The sequence below is a fragment of the Mesoplodon densirostris genome, chromosome 10 (genome assembly GCF_025265405.1).
Source record: "Mesoplodon densirostris isolate mMesDen1 chromosome 10, mMesDen1 primary haplotype, whole genome shotgun sequence".
In the NCBI taxonomy this organism is placed as follows: Eukaryota; Metazoa; Chordata; class Mammalia; order Artiodactyla; family Ziphiidae; genus Mesoplodon; species Mesoplodon densirostris.
In genome coordinates this window covers 102,688,037-102,701,881 of record NC_082670.1, presented here as the reverse complement: position 1 = coordinate 102,701,881, position 13,845 = coordinate 102,688,037, and the positions used below count along the sequence as shown (strand labels likewise).

At 37.7% G+C, this 13,845-nt stretch overlaps 1 protein-coding gene across 20 annotated transcripts in view; it reads right to left on the bottom strand.

The window, feature by feature from the left end:
* The window catches only part of SETD5 (SET domain containing 5), an 81,683-nt gene that overhangs the window by 9,355 nt on the left and 58,483 nt on the right, over positions 1–13,845 (bottom strand). For 14 of the 20 annotated variants that reach the window (XM_060111101.1, XM_060111100.1, XM_060111103.1 and 11 more), the window contains 3 exons: positions 9,577–9,706; positions 3,298–3,542; positions 268–324 (listed from right to left, as the gene is read on the bottom strand). In XM_060111101.1, the coding sequence (XP_059967084.1) occupies positions 268–324; positions 3,298–3,542; positions 9,577–9,706 (432 nt within the window). The remainder of the gene's footprint in view (positions 1–267; positions 325–3,297; positions 3,543–9,576; positions 9,707–13,845) is intronic. The other 6 variants (XM_060111112.1, XM_060111115.1, XM_060111108.1 and 3 more) reach the window with 1 other exon arrangement.

Below are 13,845 nucleotides of genomic sequence, written 5' to 3'. Positions count from 1 at the left end.
AACAACAAAAACAAACCCATCTCTCACACACACACACACACACACACACTCACACAACTACTTCATTTTCCTCCATCTACATTGAGAGTTCTGAGTAACCACAGGCACACATGGGAAGATTCATTCAACTTACAGTGACCAATGGGCCACCCTCCAGCCCATCACCCCATTCACTCAGATCCCCCAGCCCTCCCCACACAGGCAGGAGCACACTCATGCACACTCACTCTCAGCCTCCAAGTGTGATTGAGATGGTGTGATAACTACCTCGGGTGACAGGGACTCGGGCCTATTCGCAGGGGAACTCTCAGGGGAGGATATGTTCTAGAGGAGGGAAAAGCATCTTGTTATTCATCTACTCAAAGAAGCAAAACAAAACAAACAAAAAATAAAGCAAAAAAAAGCAAGCATAGATGGTTAGCCACAAATTTTGGGGGGTGGGGCAGGGAGAAGGGTAAGAAGGCACAAGGGAAATGTTCAAATGCAGAATTCATCTCGATGGACAGAATGACTTGTTAAAATGCTTCCTGGCATCTTTGAAAGCATTTAAGGATAAACTGGTTATGTATCATGCTGTAAGTAAACATCTCAAGCAGATACCAAGAGTTAAATTGGTAAGATTTTACACTATTACAGTAAATGTCTTTCTATGTTAGATGAGATTTCCTACAGTACTTGTTATTGAGGGGCACCCTACCACTCATTCCTCCTGCTTAGGGGCACCTTTTCTCTTCACCCCACACCCTCTTCTGAATGTCACATTTCCTCAATTCAGGCCTGCCACCATTACCCAGGGAAACTGCTTAGCATGTTGGGGGCTGAAAGGGCTAGGGAAATGGCCAGTTCCTCTTGAATGACAGTTGCAGAAGTTATGATTGATGGATTCTCTAGCTCATAGGCTAGATGGTTCTTAACATAATCCAACTGGATCTGCCCACCCCCACTAAGGTTCTTCTCTGATATTAAAATCCACTGTACCTTGAGGAATAGAGGGAAAAAAGAAAAGAAAAGAAAAAGGCAGATGTGTACACTTCCCGTGTAAACAGGGTCCTAAACAGGGCTACCGTTAGGGCAGCTTTTGCGTGAGGCAGCTCTCCCGTATGAAACAGGAACTGGGCAGTTAAGCTCAGATGGGAAGGTATGAAGGGTAAAAAGCAGAGAATGACAGTGGTAGCTATGACAAGGATTCAGGGGCAAGGTAGGGGAGGGCCTCTAATATCACAGGCTCTGGACAGCTGTGGCCTGGGTGGCTGCTTCAGCAGAGCAGGGGTCCTAGTGTTCGCTTTATTTGGTGGGGTGGTAGTATGTGTGAGATGGATAGTGGGGTATGGCTCTCCAGGCAGGAAGACGAGGGAAGGGTTATTCTGCTGGAAAGGAGGGGTTCATTAAACTTGCCCTCCCAATGTTGCTTTCACTCTTTTTTGATGCTTCCCTTTCCTCATGATCTTGTTTCTCTTCTACTACATGTCTTTTCAACTCATTCCCTTAGCATTTCTCACTTTCCTCCTTTCAAAAATATTCTTCCCCCAACCAAGCTGATCTTTACTTGTGACACCTTTCTGCTATTTCTGTGTGTCATAGTCTTGGATGGAAATAAGGCTGTCCACCTCCCCATACTAGAATATAGGAAAGAGTATAGCAATTAGAATGGTGATAAAGATGGTCGGGATGATGAAATCTGTTTTCTGAATTGATGAAAAAGGCCAAATTTTCTTAGTTAAATCACGAGACTAAAACAGTGAAAACATGCACTGAACTTTTTGAAAGGATCGGCTACTTGATGTATTATATTTTCTTTCCCTCCTGGTATTCTAACATTATGCTTAGACTGTGCATCACTAAAATGATCTCTGATTTAAAAAAATAGAAAATAAAACCACCTTACATTTGCATAGAATTTCTCAGTTATCCAAAACGCTGCAAGGGATAGGAAATACACCGAGTGCTAAACCCGGCTGTTCTAGATAGCAACCCACCTTCTAATTTCACATTTAGTTATAATAAAGTGTCAATTATAATAAAGTATGAAATTCTACTCCTAGAATCTACTGCCTCCCAGTGAGAACATCCTCTCACGAAATTTTACCATCAAACTTTGGCTGCTAAATGAAAAATCAACTGCAATTAGATCCAAGTAAAGTTAGTAAGGCCCATATCAGCTGTTTTGCTATCTGACTAAAAAGAACGCCACAGGGAATTTGGTAAAGGGTAACTTCCCTAGAAATCAAATGTAACCAGAAGGTTCTGTTCGCCTTCTCAAAAAGGTTTGCTCCAAAGGTTAATATGGTCGAGTTTAGGTACAGAATACAGCTGCCTCTTACTTTCAAGGTTGCTAAGTTTCCTCTTTCTGAGTTAGCCTAGCCATTTAAAGGTTCAGGTGTTTTTAATCTCCATGCTCTCATAAAAACTGAGTAGGTAGGATGGCACTGATTAGAACATTCACCTTTATCAAAGAACACATCTGGAAAAGTGCAAGGTAGGGTCAGAGCTGAGTGTTTAGTCATCAGAACAAATTTTTCTGAGAAGGAATAGATAGTGTCTGTTTAATTTAATTATAAACCAAAGCAACATGCGATAGATGATTTTTTTTTTTTAACGCACGCACACGGATTCTATTCAGTAAAGCTGCCATCACTCAAACTTGAGTACTAAAGCAATTCAGAAGTAACTTTTTGAAACAGCTGACCAGAGAGCGAGTGTAATAAATCTGGTTCTAATAAATGCATGTTGCTAGGCTCTTTCTACTTCTCATTCCTAACACATGACGAGAAGGGAAAGTAACCTGGGCATGAAAAAAAACCCTAAATTGCCATAAACCATACCTCAGTGCTTTCTAAATCTCTGTTTACTTAGGCACACGAGAATGCAAAATAACAAAGACACTTCACTTATTTAAAGGCCTAGAAATGGAGGCACAACCAATCAGTATAACCTGAGCTCTCAGGCAGGTGTCATTAATGGTTACTAAGCAGCTAGAGGCCTATTTGAACCAAGGTACACAGTAAAGATAAAGATCTAGCATGATTATCACCTAAAGTAATGGAGGTTGATGAACTGCATGCAAAAGATAAGATGAATGTCACCTGTGGGAGCACTATTCCTATTCTGGGAAGTATGGGGACTGCCAAGATGAGAGGCTACCAGGTAATAGGTCACAATGACCCTGAGGTTTCCCATTCTCTTGCTAAGATGGGCGAAGAACATGGTAAAGAAACATTTGGAGTGATGTATTTGAAATGAGGAGGTGCAAATAATGATTTTCATATTCAGCACTCCCAACAACCAAACCCAAATCACCTCAAATTGCAGAGGAGTATTGCAGCGACTAGCAGTAGTAAGAGACGTGACTGGTGAGAACATGAGGCTGTATCCATTTCGACACTCCTCTTCTGGGTGAGATGGGCCAGGTGTGGTCAGCTGGGGGCTCTTTGAGCCTGGATTGGGAGGGGGTGGTGTGACTGGAGAAAGAGGCCGCAGTAACTTGGTAACATTCTGCTCCATCAGATAGCGAGATTTCCATTTCTTTAATGGGCTCAACAAGTCTGTGAAATACAAAGCTTGGATGAGAGGTCTGAAATTACATCCTCAAGGGCTGCTTCACAGTGAAGCCATTATTAATCTCTAGCCCACAATGGCTGGTAACTCCACTTTTGCCTCATCCCATTGTTATCTCCTGCAATCAAACCAAAAGCCCAAAGACTTTTTAATTGTCACACTTAAAGTAATTCTCAGAACTCTCTACCTCCCAGAAAATCACCAGATGAATTTGACCCTTCTGATAACTAATCCCTGGAGCTAATTTCATCTCTTGTAGTGGAAAATATAAATTTAGTTTTTTCACATTGAATTTCTGAAAATCTCAAATCTGTCTCTTTGCTAAAATCACCCTCTACTGAATTGCCACGTCACCAGCTCAGTTTCAAGCTTTTATATATTTTTGCCATTCTTTAGCGGCTCTTTATGTAATATTCTGCTTTAGTAGGGAAGAGTTACACATGATTACTTGATCCTTGTTGAGCCCCTAGTTTTAGAGTGCTTCAAAGTGTGAAATCATTTCTACAGAAACTTCTCCCAATCATTTTCAAAAACTAGGGTGGTACTTTTTCTGATTGGAATATCCTACTTTCTACTGTACACTTCTTAGTTCCACTTAGAAAGGAAGTTAATATGCTATAAATTTTACTGACCACTCAGGCCAATGCACCTATCTCACTTTCTCAAAGGAAAAATCTATTTTTATTCGTTTACAGTTCAAAGCTATTCATTTACTTAATACCTACAATATGGAAACCACTGAACTAGGTAAGTGGGGGGAAATGGTTATCATGTATTCTATTTTAAATGGGTTTACAAATGTGTAAGAAAAAGAAGACATATATAAAACTTGTAATATAAGTTTAAGAACCTCAACAGAGGTGATCATATTGCTATGTGTTAGTAAAAAAAAAAAAAAAAAAAAAAAAGCTTAAGTGCTTATTACACACCAGGCACTATACTACGTGTTTTATGTGAATTATCAGATGTAATTTGAGTAACTCTATAAACCCAGTACTATTATTATCCCCACTTTACAGATAAGGAATTTGATGTATAAAGAGAGAAAGACTAGGTCACCTGGTTCCCATCTACATTCTTAATCATTAGATTAAATTATACCCCCAAGGCTTGGTGGAAGGAGTGACATTTACCCCAAGTCTTTGAGGAAAAGTTTTCGGACAGTAATCGGAGCTGTGCTTGAGAAAGATTCCCCTGGTAGCAATGGTTAGGATGAGAATGGACACTGGGAAACTATTTGGAGTTAATGGAGTAAACAGAAAGAGTTATGAGGCTTGAACTAGGGCAGCAGAGGTTGAAGCAGAGACAAGAAATAAAAGCAAAAAACACTGGAGATACATATTTTTCCTTTCATATATATAAAATTTTTCCTAGATTAGAAGTATATTTCTATTTTCCTTCTGTTCCAGATACTCATTTTTCTTTTCTCCTTTTGAAAAGTGCCTAGGTATAAACAAACAAACATGTGATTCATGACTTACAGGTTTATATATTTTGAGAGTCTTAAACAGTGAATCTTTCAAAAGACTGCTATACTGCTAGGTCCAATGCTGTAACTACTAAAGGCGATTATGTAAGTGATAAAGTTGATTATAGAAGTTATAAAGTTCAGATGAACTCTCCCACCCCCAAAATCAACTTAAAGGTCATTCATTTAAAATATATTTACTGAGTACTTATTGTGATATATTCAACAGGAGACCTGACACCTGCCCTTATGAGGTTTATGGGCCAGTGGTAATCTGCCTACTTTTTTCTACGAATAGCACTATATTTACAAAATTGTTTTTTTCAAGTTTCATTTTTCTTCTTTTTGCCATACACAGCTATCAAATTTCATGTGGCTAAATCTATCTTTTATGGTTTTTTACCTTTACTCAAATAATTCCCAAGGTTATCTAAACAAACACCCACGTACTGAAACACATACATAACTTGAAATCATATCCACAAATTAATTCATTGTTAATATGCTGGTGTATTTTCATCAAGAACTCTTTCCTGACATGTCCTTACTCACCCTGTCTAAATCACACTGGACAATAACCTACTATTTTCAATCAGAAATACATAGTAAAAATCCTTCCATTACAATGACAAAAATGTTACAATTATATTTTAATTTTATTAATAGTCTTTAGCTATACAATGTTCTATATTTTTATTTAGTCAAAAGTATCAACCATTTCCTTTATTTTCTGCCTCTGATGTCATGTTTTTGTCACCCCACCCCAAGACTATAAAAATACTGACCTATTTTCCCTTTATCTCCATATTTAGTTTTTGAATTCAACTCAGAACATATAGTAGATTCGGTACTAGTATGTTCTATCCTTTTCACATGCCAAATGGCTAGCATATTCTTCCAAATTCTTTTGTAATTATAGAATAATCATATTTCTCTATTGATTTGAAATACGACATTTATCCGACTAGATACTGGGTTTAGTTCTGAATGTTATTCTGTACACTTTTTAGTAAAATTGTTTGGGCAACTCCAGTTATTCTACTCTAGCTCTCTAAAATATTTTGCCTATTCTAACATACTTGTTCATGTCAATGAACTGTAGAAATCATTTGTCAACTATGCTGATACTGGGACTCCCCTGGCAGTCCAGTGGTTGGGACTTTGCCTTCTAATGCAGAGGGTGCGGGTTCGACCCCTGGGGTCAGGGAGCTGGGATCCTACATGCCTCATGGCCAAAAAAAAAAAACATGGAGCAGAAACAATATTGTAACAAATTGAATAAAGACTTTAAAAATGGTCCACATCAAAAAACAAACAAACAACTTTAAAACAAAACAAACTAACAAACACTATGCTGATACTACCCCCTCCCCAAGGCTGATTGGGGTTGTATTAAATTCATGAGTAATTTGTAGAGAATTCTAACTGAGCACTGTGGCACGATCTTTTAGCTACTCATGCCTTCATTTATATTCCTCCTCCTCATTATTATTATTATTATTTTGGCTGCGCTGCGCAGCTTGTGGGATCTTAGTTCCCTGACTAGGTATTGAACCCAGGCCCTCAGCTGTGAGAGCATGGAGTTCTAACCACTGGACTGCCAAGGAATTCCTTACATTCCTCTTCATTATAGATCTGCCACATTTCTAATTAGGTTTATTCTCCAGTGTTCACTATTTTCTGTTACCACTGTGAACTGGATGTATTTCTCCCTGTGTATTACCTAAATGTTATTGCTAACATGTAAGAAACTGTTTACATATTTCTGTACCCAGGTACCCTATTGATCTCCACCAGTTTTTCAGTTAATTCTCTTGGCTTTTCTAGGTAGAGCAGTATATTATTTGTATACAATGGCAACAAATACATCCTCTTTATCTCATAGATTTTCTTTTTGGTAATCAGTTTGGATAACAATTCTAGATGTTGTTAAATAAGAATGGTAATACTGGGATAAGTTGATAACCAATTTAAAAGTTTAACTAGTTTTCACCATGAAACATAACTGGCAATTGTTTTCAGAGAGATGTAAAATAAAAAATCATTATGTTATTTTATTAGATTTATAATTAAATTCACATTTACTGTGCTATCACTCCCCCTTCTCCATTTGGCTGGCTAATAAACTATATGAATAAAATTTCAAATACTGAACCACCTTTACATTCCACAGAAAAATTTTATTTCGCCATAATATACTATTCTTTTAATATTCTTACAGATTCAAGATTCAGATCAGTGAAATGTAATTCAAAAGTAGTACTGTGCTGTTTTTTGGAGGTTAATTTGATAAAATAAATTGAGTAAAAATTTTAATGCTACTGTATAGTATTCCACCAAAAGTATGTGTAATAGAAGATAAACCACAAATTCTAACATTTCTTTATTTGTTGAAACCCAGGTTGTTTTTATCCTGCATGTGTTTGCAATTGTTAATAATTCCATGACTAACACTTTGTATAAAAATTTTGGTCCACAACTATTTCTAGAGAACAAGTACCTAGAACAACAACTACTAGGTTAAGGAATGAATTTTTAAAAAGCATGACAGGGACTCCCCTGGTGGTGCAGTGGTTAAGAATCCACCTGCCAATGCAGGGGACACAGGTTTGAGCCCTGGTCCGGGGAGATCCCACATGCCGCGGAGCAACTAAACCTGTGCGCCACAACTACTGAGCCTGCGCTCTAGAGCCCGTGAGCCACAACTACTGAGCCCGCATGCCTAGAGCCTGTGCTCTGCAACAAGAGAAGCCACTGCAATGAGAAACCGTGCACTGCAAGGAAGAGTAGCTCCCGCTTGCCGCAACTAGAGAAAAGCCTGTGCGCAGCAACAAAGACCCAACGCAACCAAAAAAATAAAATAAATAAAAAATAAAATAAAATAAAATAAAATGCATGATAAATCTTACCAAATTGCTAGTAGGGATATTACTTCCCTGTCATTTTTATTGCAAATCCTTTCTCCCAATATTTTTGTCCTCTATTAATTCAGAGAACTAAGGACATAGAAACATTGTTTATTTAACTTTAATTAAAAAACATGGGGGCTTCCCTGGTGGCGCGGTGGTTGAGAGTCCGCCTGCTGATGCAGGGGACACGGGTTCGTGCCCCGGTCTAGGAGGATCCCACATGCTGCGGAGCGGCTGGGCCGGTGAGCCATGGCCGCTGAGCCTGCGCATCCGGAGCCTGTGCTCCGCAACGGGAGAGGCCACAACAGTGAGAGGCCACTTTGCCAGTCAGGACATGAATTGCTAATACAGCCTCCCTTTCCCAACCTCAGACAGACAGACAGACAGACAGACAGACAGACAGACACACACACACACACACACACACACACACACACACACACACACACACACCATACACATACATATGTGTGTATACTAGATAGAAGATTTCAGTTCAGTTATACTCTCACCGTACTGTAAAAGCTGCCAATAAATTGATAATATTGATGGAAATCTGTTACCAGCATTTCTTTATGTTAACCTGGTTTGAGTAAATCTCCCTAATCTTTGGTGAAGAGAATAATATATTTTAAATACATGGTATCATTTATCTTCCAGATGTTCTACACTGGGATCTTATTATCCTGAGGTTACACATGCGATAACTTACAAGGTATAATCCAATCTAGGGATAGAAAAACAAAGTCAATAATTTAAAAAAAATCTATTTTTAGTGGCCTATTTTTTCCCCCATACAGTATTACACAAAGTTTTAATATAAAGCAGATATTACTAGTACAAATCTCTTTATTTAATTCAAGTTCATATTTACTCAGACAATGAATAGAAACAAAGAAGTGGTTTTTATGAAAATCTGAAATACTACTATGTGACTTTTAGCATCTTATTTATTTTGGTATTTTGTTTTGACTACATAATATTCACAAAATTGATTTAGAGATAAATAAACTAAGAGGAATCACACAGAACTTTTCAATTAAGGTAATACTGGCCAAGAGAAACTTCGGTAATAAGACTATCCCAAAATAAGTTAAGTTGGTATCAAGTCCATACACCAGTGCTTTCAACTGCAATTCAATTAAAACCCCTGCAAGAGTCACTGGAAAACCAGTGGGCCAGATGATTTTACATGACCCTCCAGTTTGAAAACAACCAATTCATAATAATTTCTCATTTACTTCACTCATCCCCTGCCCCCTTCAACCAGGTCCCACCCAACTCAATCACCTACGATTTTGATTCTTTCCTGAATAGTGCCCCGCATCTTTCTTGCTTACTTCCCCTCTTATAAATATGGATATAGATTTCCTAAACTTACTACTTTAAATGTATCTAACCTTTTTTTTAACCATTTCTGCTGTTATCTGTACACTGTCTAGTTCCTTCTTTGTCGTCCTGGGAATACTGATCCCTGACTTGAGATCTCTCTCTTCCTCTGTAAAGACAGATGTAAAGTAACTATTTAGAGAACAATGCTATTTCTTTTTTTTGTATCAGACTTTTTAAAGTACTCAGTGAAATTTTTTATGTAGACCCAAAATAATCATTGCTCATGTATTCAGAAAAGTCTGCCATACATACCTGCATTGTCTTTGCAGATACTAGAAGAATTACTATTCTCATTACTTTGGTATAGGTGCTGAGTTCTAGTCTCTTGGGGTACAGATGATGTCTGGGTCATCCCTTCTTCCAAGGCTTGCTTTATCCAGCGCTATAATGGGAAAAGAACCAGGGAATTATCAATAATCATTTAAAACTATTTAGGTCACCTATTTTAAATGCATTAACCAGGTCATTACGTATCAACTGGTGAGAGATGCAATACAATGCATTCATTCGGGTCCACAGTCAAGTAGTTTTTGTCTTGTGTTTCAGCATTTTAGGATAGTGCCCCATCAATTCCTTTTATGGGGCATAATTGAGAAAACCTAGATTACACATAATGAAGTCCCATAAAAAAGCCCAAACCAAAAAAAAAAAAAAAAGATTACTATTTAACTTTTCATATTGCTTAGAATGGGATAAATGGGAAAAGATAAGGAAGAAATCTTAGCATTTATTTAAGAGAGACTCCGATCACACAGGACGAAACTAGCACATAAAATAAGTGCATAGAAGGAAGATAAAAGATCCCTTAAGCGTTGTCTGCCCTGTGTTGGGCGTATCTGAAGAATAGAAAAGATTCACAGGAAAACTTTGGATGAGGATAAACAGCTCTTCACTACAAGTACCGAAATGCTTCCAGAAAGTCTACTACTCTCAGAATATCCTCTGAGTTTTCCCTCCTTGTTAAGTAGTTTGGTTAAATTATGCATGAATAATACAAATCATCTCCAGAATAAATGACCTTCTGCAGAAATCAAAAAGGCAAAAAAGTAAAAAAGAGCTCTCTAATCAGTCATTTTTGTAGTGAATAATGGAATCGAAAATGATGGAAACAGATTTTGGTCAGAAAGTAAGCCTGCAGAGATTAGCATAATAAGATTATGCATCCAGTGGAAGAGAGAAAATTTCTTACCTGTAATTGTGTTCTCTTAAGATACACAGTTGTAGGTTGCTCACTACTCTGTGGCTCTCCTGCCCTGACATAAGACAGATCGAATTTTGATAAACATCAATTTCTGAGTTAGACCCTATCCCAAATAGGAAGAGCAAAGGTGATTATAACTTTATACCTTTAGAGAACCAATATTACAGGTAAGTAAATATTCTCTTTACCAACGAGAGAAATTCTAATAGATTTACCCTCTTAGAAACTTAGGAAATAATGTGAGGAAACCAGACCATATGGTCTGCCAAATGAAAGAATAAAATTATGAATATGAGGAGGTAAAGAGTGAGTAAGTATCTAAGAAAGACAACTCAACATCTATTGAATCACATCAGCATTTTAGGATTTGATCAGGCCTCTGAAAGCCAAAACAAGACCAAGAATGAACTAACTCTCCTACATACAGAATATTGATATAAAGATGAAAACTGTCAGAACCATAGCTCCTTACATAGAAGAGACCTCAGAAGTTACCTTGTCTAATGCATTCATTGTACAGATGGGGAAAATAAGGCCAGGAGGCCAAAAAGAGTGAAAACCCTTTGTTATAGATACCTTAGTATATACAAGTTTTTCATCAGAGCAGATGACAGGACTCATTTGGGGTCACTGTGCTTTCTTCCTAGAGAAGTCAATTTCTTATATTTCCAGTGTCAAATAGATGCACCCATAAAAGAACTTATGCTCTGGATCTGATGACTACAAAAAGGGAAAGTAAAACCAGGACAAGGGCATTCTAAGGAATAAGAAGCTGCTTTGGTTAGCTTAAGGTCGAACACAGCAACATGATCAAACCCATTCCTCCCTGGCCCTATATGTATGTCTATACAATATTTCAGGGCCTGTAAACAAGGAACATGAACAGCTATTTGTATCTAACAAATTCCAATCACCCCTATAGATAATAAATTAACTTTAGACAACCCCTCTCCCCAAGTTCTAGCTACAGTTATTAAGGTCAAAAGAACATTTCTCCCTTCCCTGAAAGTCTGTGTTGAAGAGATTTTTAGGAAGCTCAGAGATGGGCAACAGAAATGTCTTAAAGAGTCTCATTACGATGGGGAAAGAGAAAGGAATTAATTTGGGTTTTAGGGTCCAAAGACCTGGATTGAAACTTGGCTGTGTCTCTTACTAGACGCCTAACTCTGGGCAAGTTACTGAATGTTTCTGAGCCAAAGCTTCTGGATCTGTAAATTGCAGCAATAATCCCAGCCTCACAGGGTTATCATGAATCGTGAGACAGTGTGTGTGAAGAAAGCTTGTAGCACAGTACTGGGCACACATGTTCAGTGAGGACTAGTTCAACTGAATTTCAGTGCTATGTACAGAGATATACAGATTAACAACCCTCCAGTGCACATCATGAAATATCAATGCAAAACACAGTGTTTCATTTTCAGTCTGAACGGGAGACCAAATGCCCACACATATTATGCCTACAAGGTAAGTTTAGAGATTTAGAGAGAGCAAGGAGGGATACTACCGAAAGGCTTCTTAGCCAGTCATAAATGCTTCCATTCTAAAATAACAAGTGAAGTAAAATCCAACAAAAGACATGCCATAACATGCTAGTTAAGAACTGTGAATCGATTTAATTTAGAAACTACAGAGACATCATAAAACATTCTGCCAAATACTCTAAGAATCTGGGTGCAAATATACACATGCAGCTTTATACTGTTTTAAACTTATGAAGCTTTTACCTCCTTTAATCAGATATGCAAGAGTAAGCCTATTAAGAATGTACACTGTTCTAACTAATCCCATGGAGGACGACAGTTGTCCTCATCTATCTGTTTAAATTATATTCTTCTCTGAGGGATTTTCAGAAATTTATTACAATATTGTTTTATCATGGAAATCTTCTTAGGTCCTGTACTATATGAGTACTTTCTAACCAATCTAAAAAATCTTCTCCTTCCCATCTAGGATAAAGCTGAGTTTAATTTCTATATAAGGCCCAATTCCATTAATTTTGTCCCATAAAAAGTTACAGTCTTGTTGTGTAATATAATCTTGATACATTAACAGCAACTATTAAATCTGTGATTAAAACTTAATTTTAGGGGCTTCCCTGGTGGCGCAGTGGTTGAGAGTCCGCCTGCCGATGCAGGGGACACGGGTTCGTGCCCCGATCCCGGAGGATCCCACATGCCGCGGAGCGGCTGGGCCCGCGAGCCATGGCCGCGGAGCCTGTGTGTCCGGAGCCTGTGCTCCGCAACGGGAGAGGCCACAGCAGTGAGAGGCCCGCGTACAGCAAAAAAAAAAAAAAAAAAACTTAATTTTAAAAGACCCAATTTAAGTAAGATAATTTGATATATAAGTCAGCATACATAGCCTGAACTCTTCCGAAAGACCAATATGACACAAATAGATAAAAGTGCCTGAGCAGAGCCTGTATAAAACAAGACTAAGGATGGTCAGATACATGTGGAGAATATAACACGGACATGAGTTAAGTGGGATTTCTAACTGTTGCCAATGGAGACACAAAGATGAGATACAGATATAAGTCCTAAACCATAACCAGGTAAAAAGAGCTCTAAGAAATGGATTTTCTATCAGATTTGAAGTCATATTTCTACACATTTTCGATTTTCACAGAACTCTGCTACATGGAAAAAAGCAAGATGGGAATAGAAGGATTATAACCCAGCATCACAATGATCAAGGCGGTATTTTAAGAGGCTAGTCCTACTATTTACAATTCAGACTTCACTATTACTCTGTATTAATAATCGTTCACCCTTCTTAAAGGACCAAAATAAGAAATTCTATTATCTGACTTGGTAAGATGTTTCAGTAGTTAACATCCTAGGAAATCTAGTACTGTGTCTAGCCAAAGACACAACAAAAGGAAAAAGTTTATTTCATATATATATTAAACCATCTCTTGACTTGTTCCTCCAAACTAAAGACCATATTTACAGCTTCTCTAATTGTTCAATACTACTCTGAAAACGTAGTTAAAGATTCTGAACTGTTACTCTTAATGAGGGACTGAGCTAAATGTAACAGGAAGATTAGTTATGCATGCCATACCACAGTTAATGCCCTTCTCCAATTATTATAGAATAAGGTTAATCATAATGGTCATTAAATGGCAAATACTTTTTTTTCCTTCTCAGATAATTTCTAAGATCCAAGATAAGTAACTTGGTATAATAAAAGACCCCCAGAGACCCAACTTTCCTTTAACACTTAGGCAAATTTCTAGTCTTATTTTCTTCTTAAGAAAGTTGTCACTGTTTTCATTTCTGACACCTGAAAGTTATGTTAGTCCATCATCCACAAACACT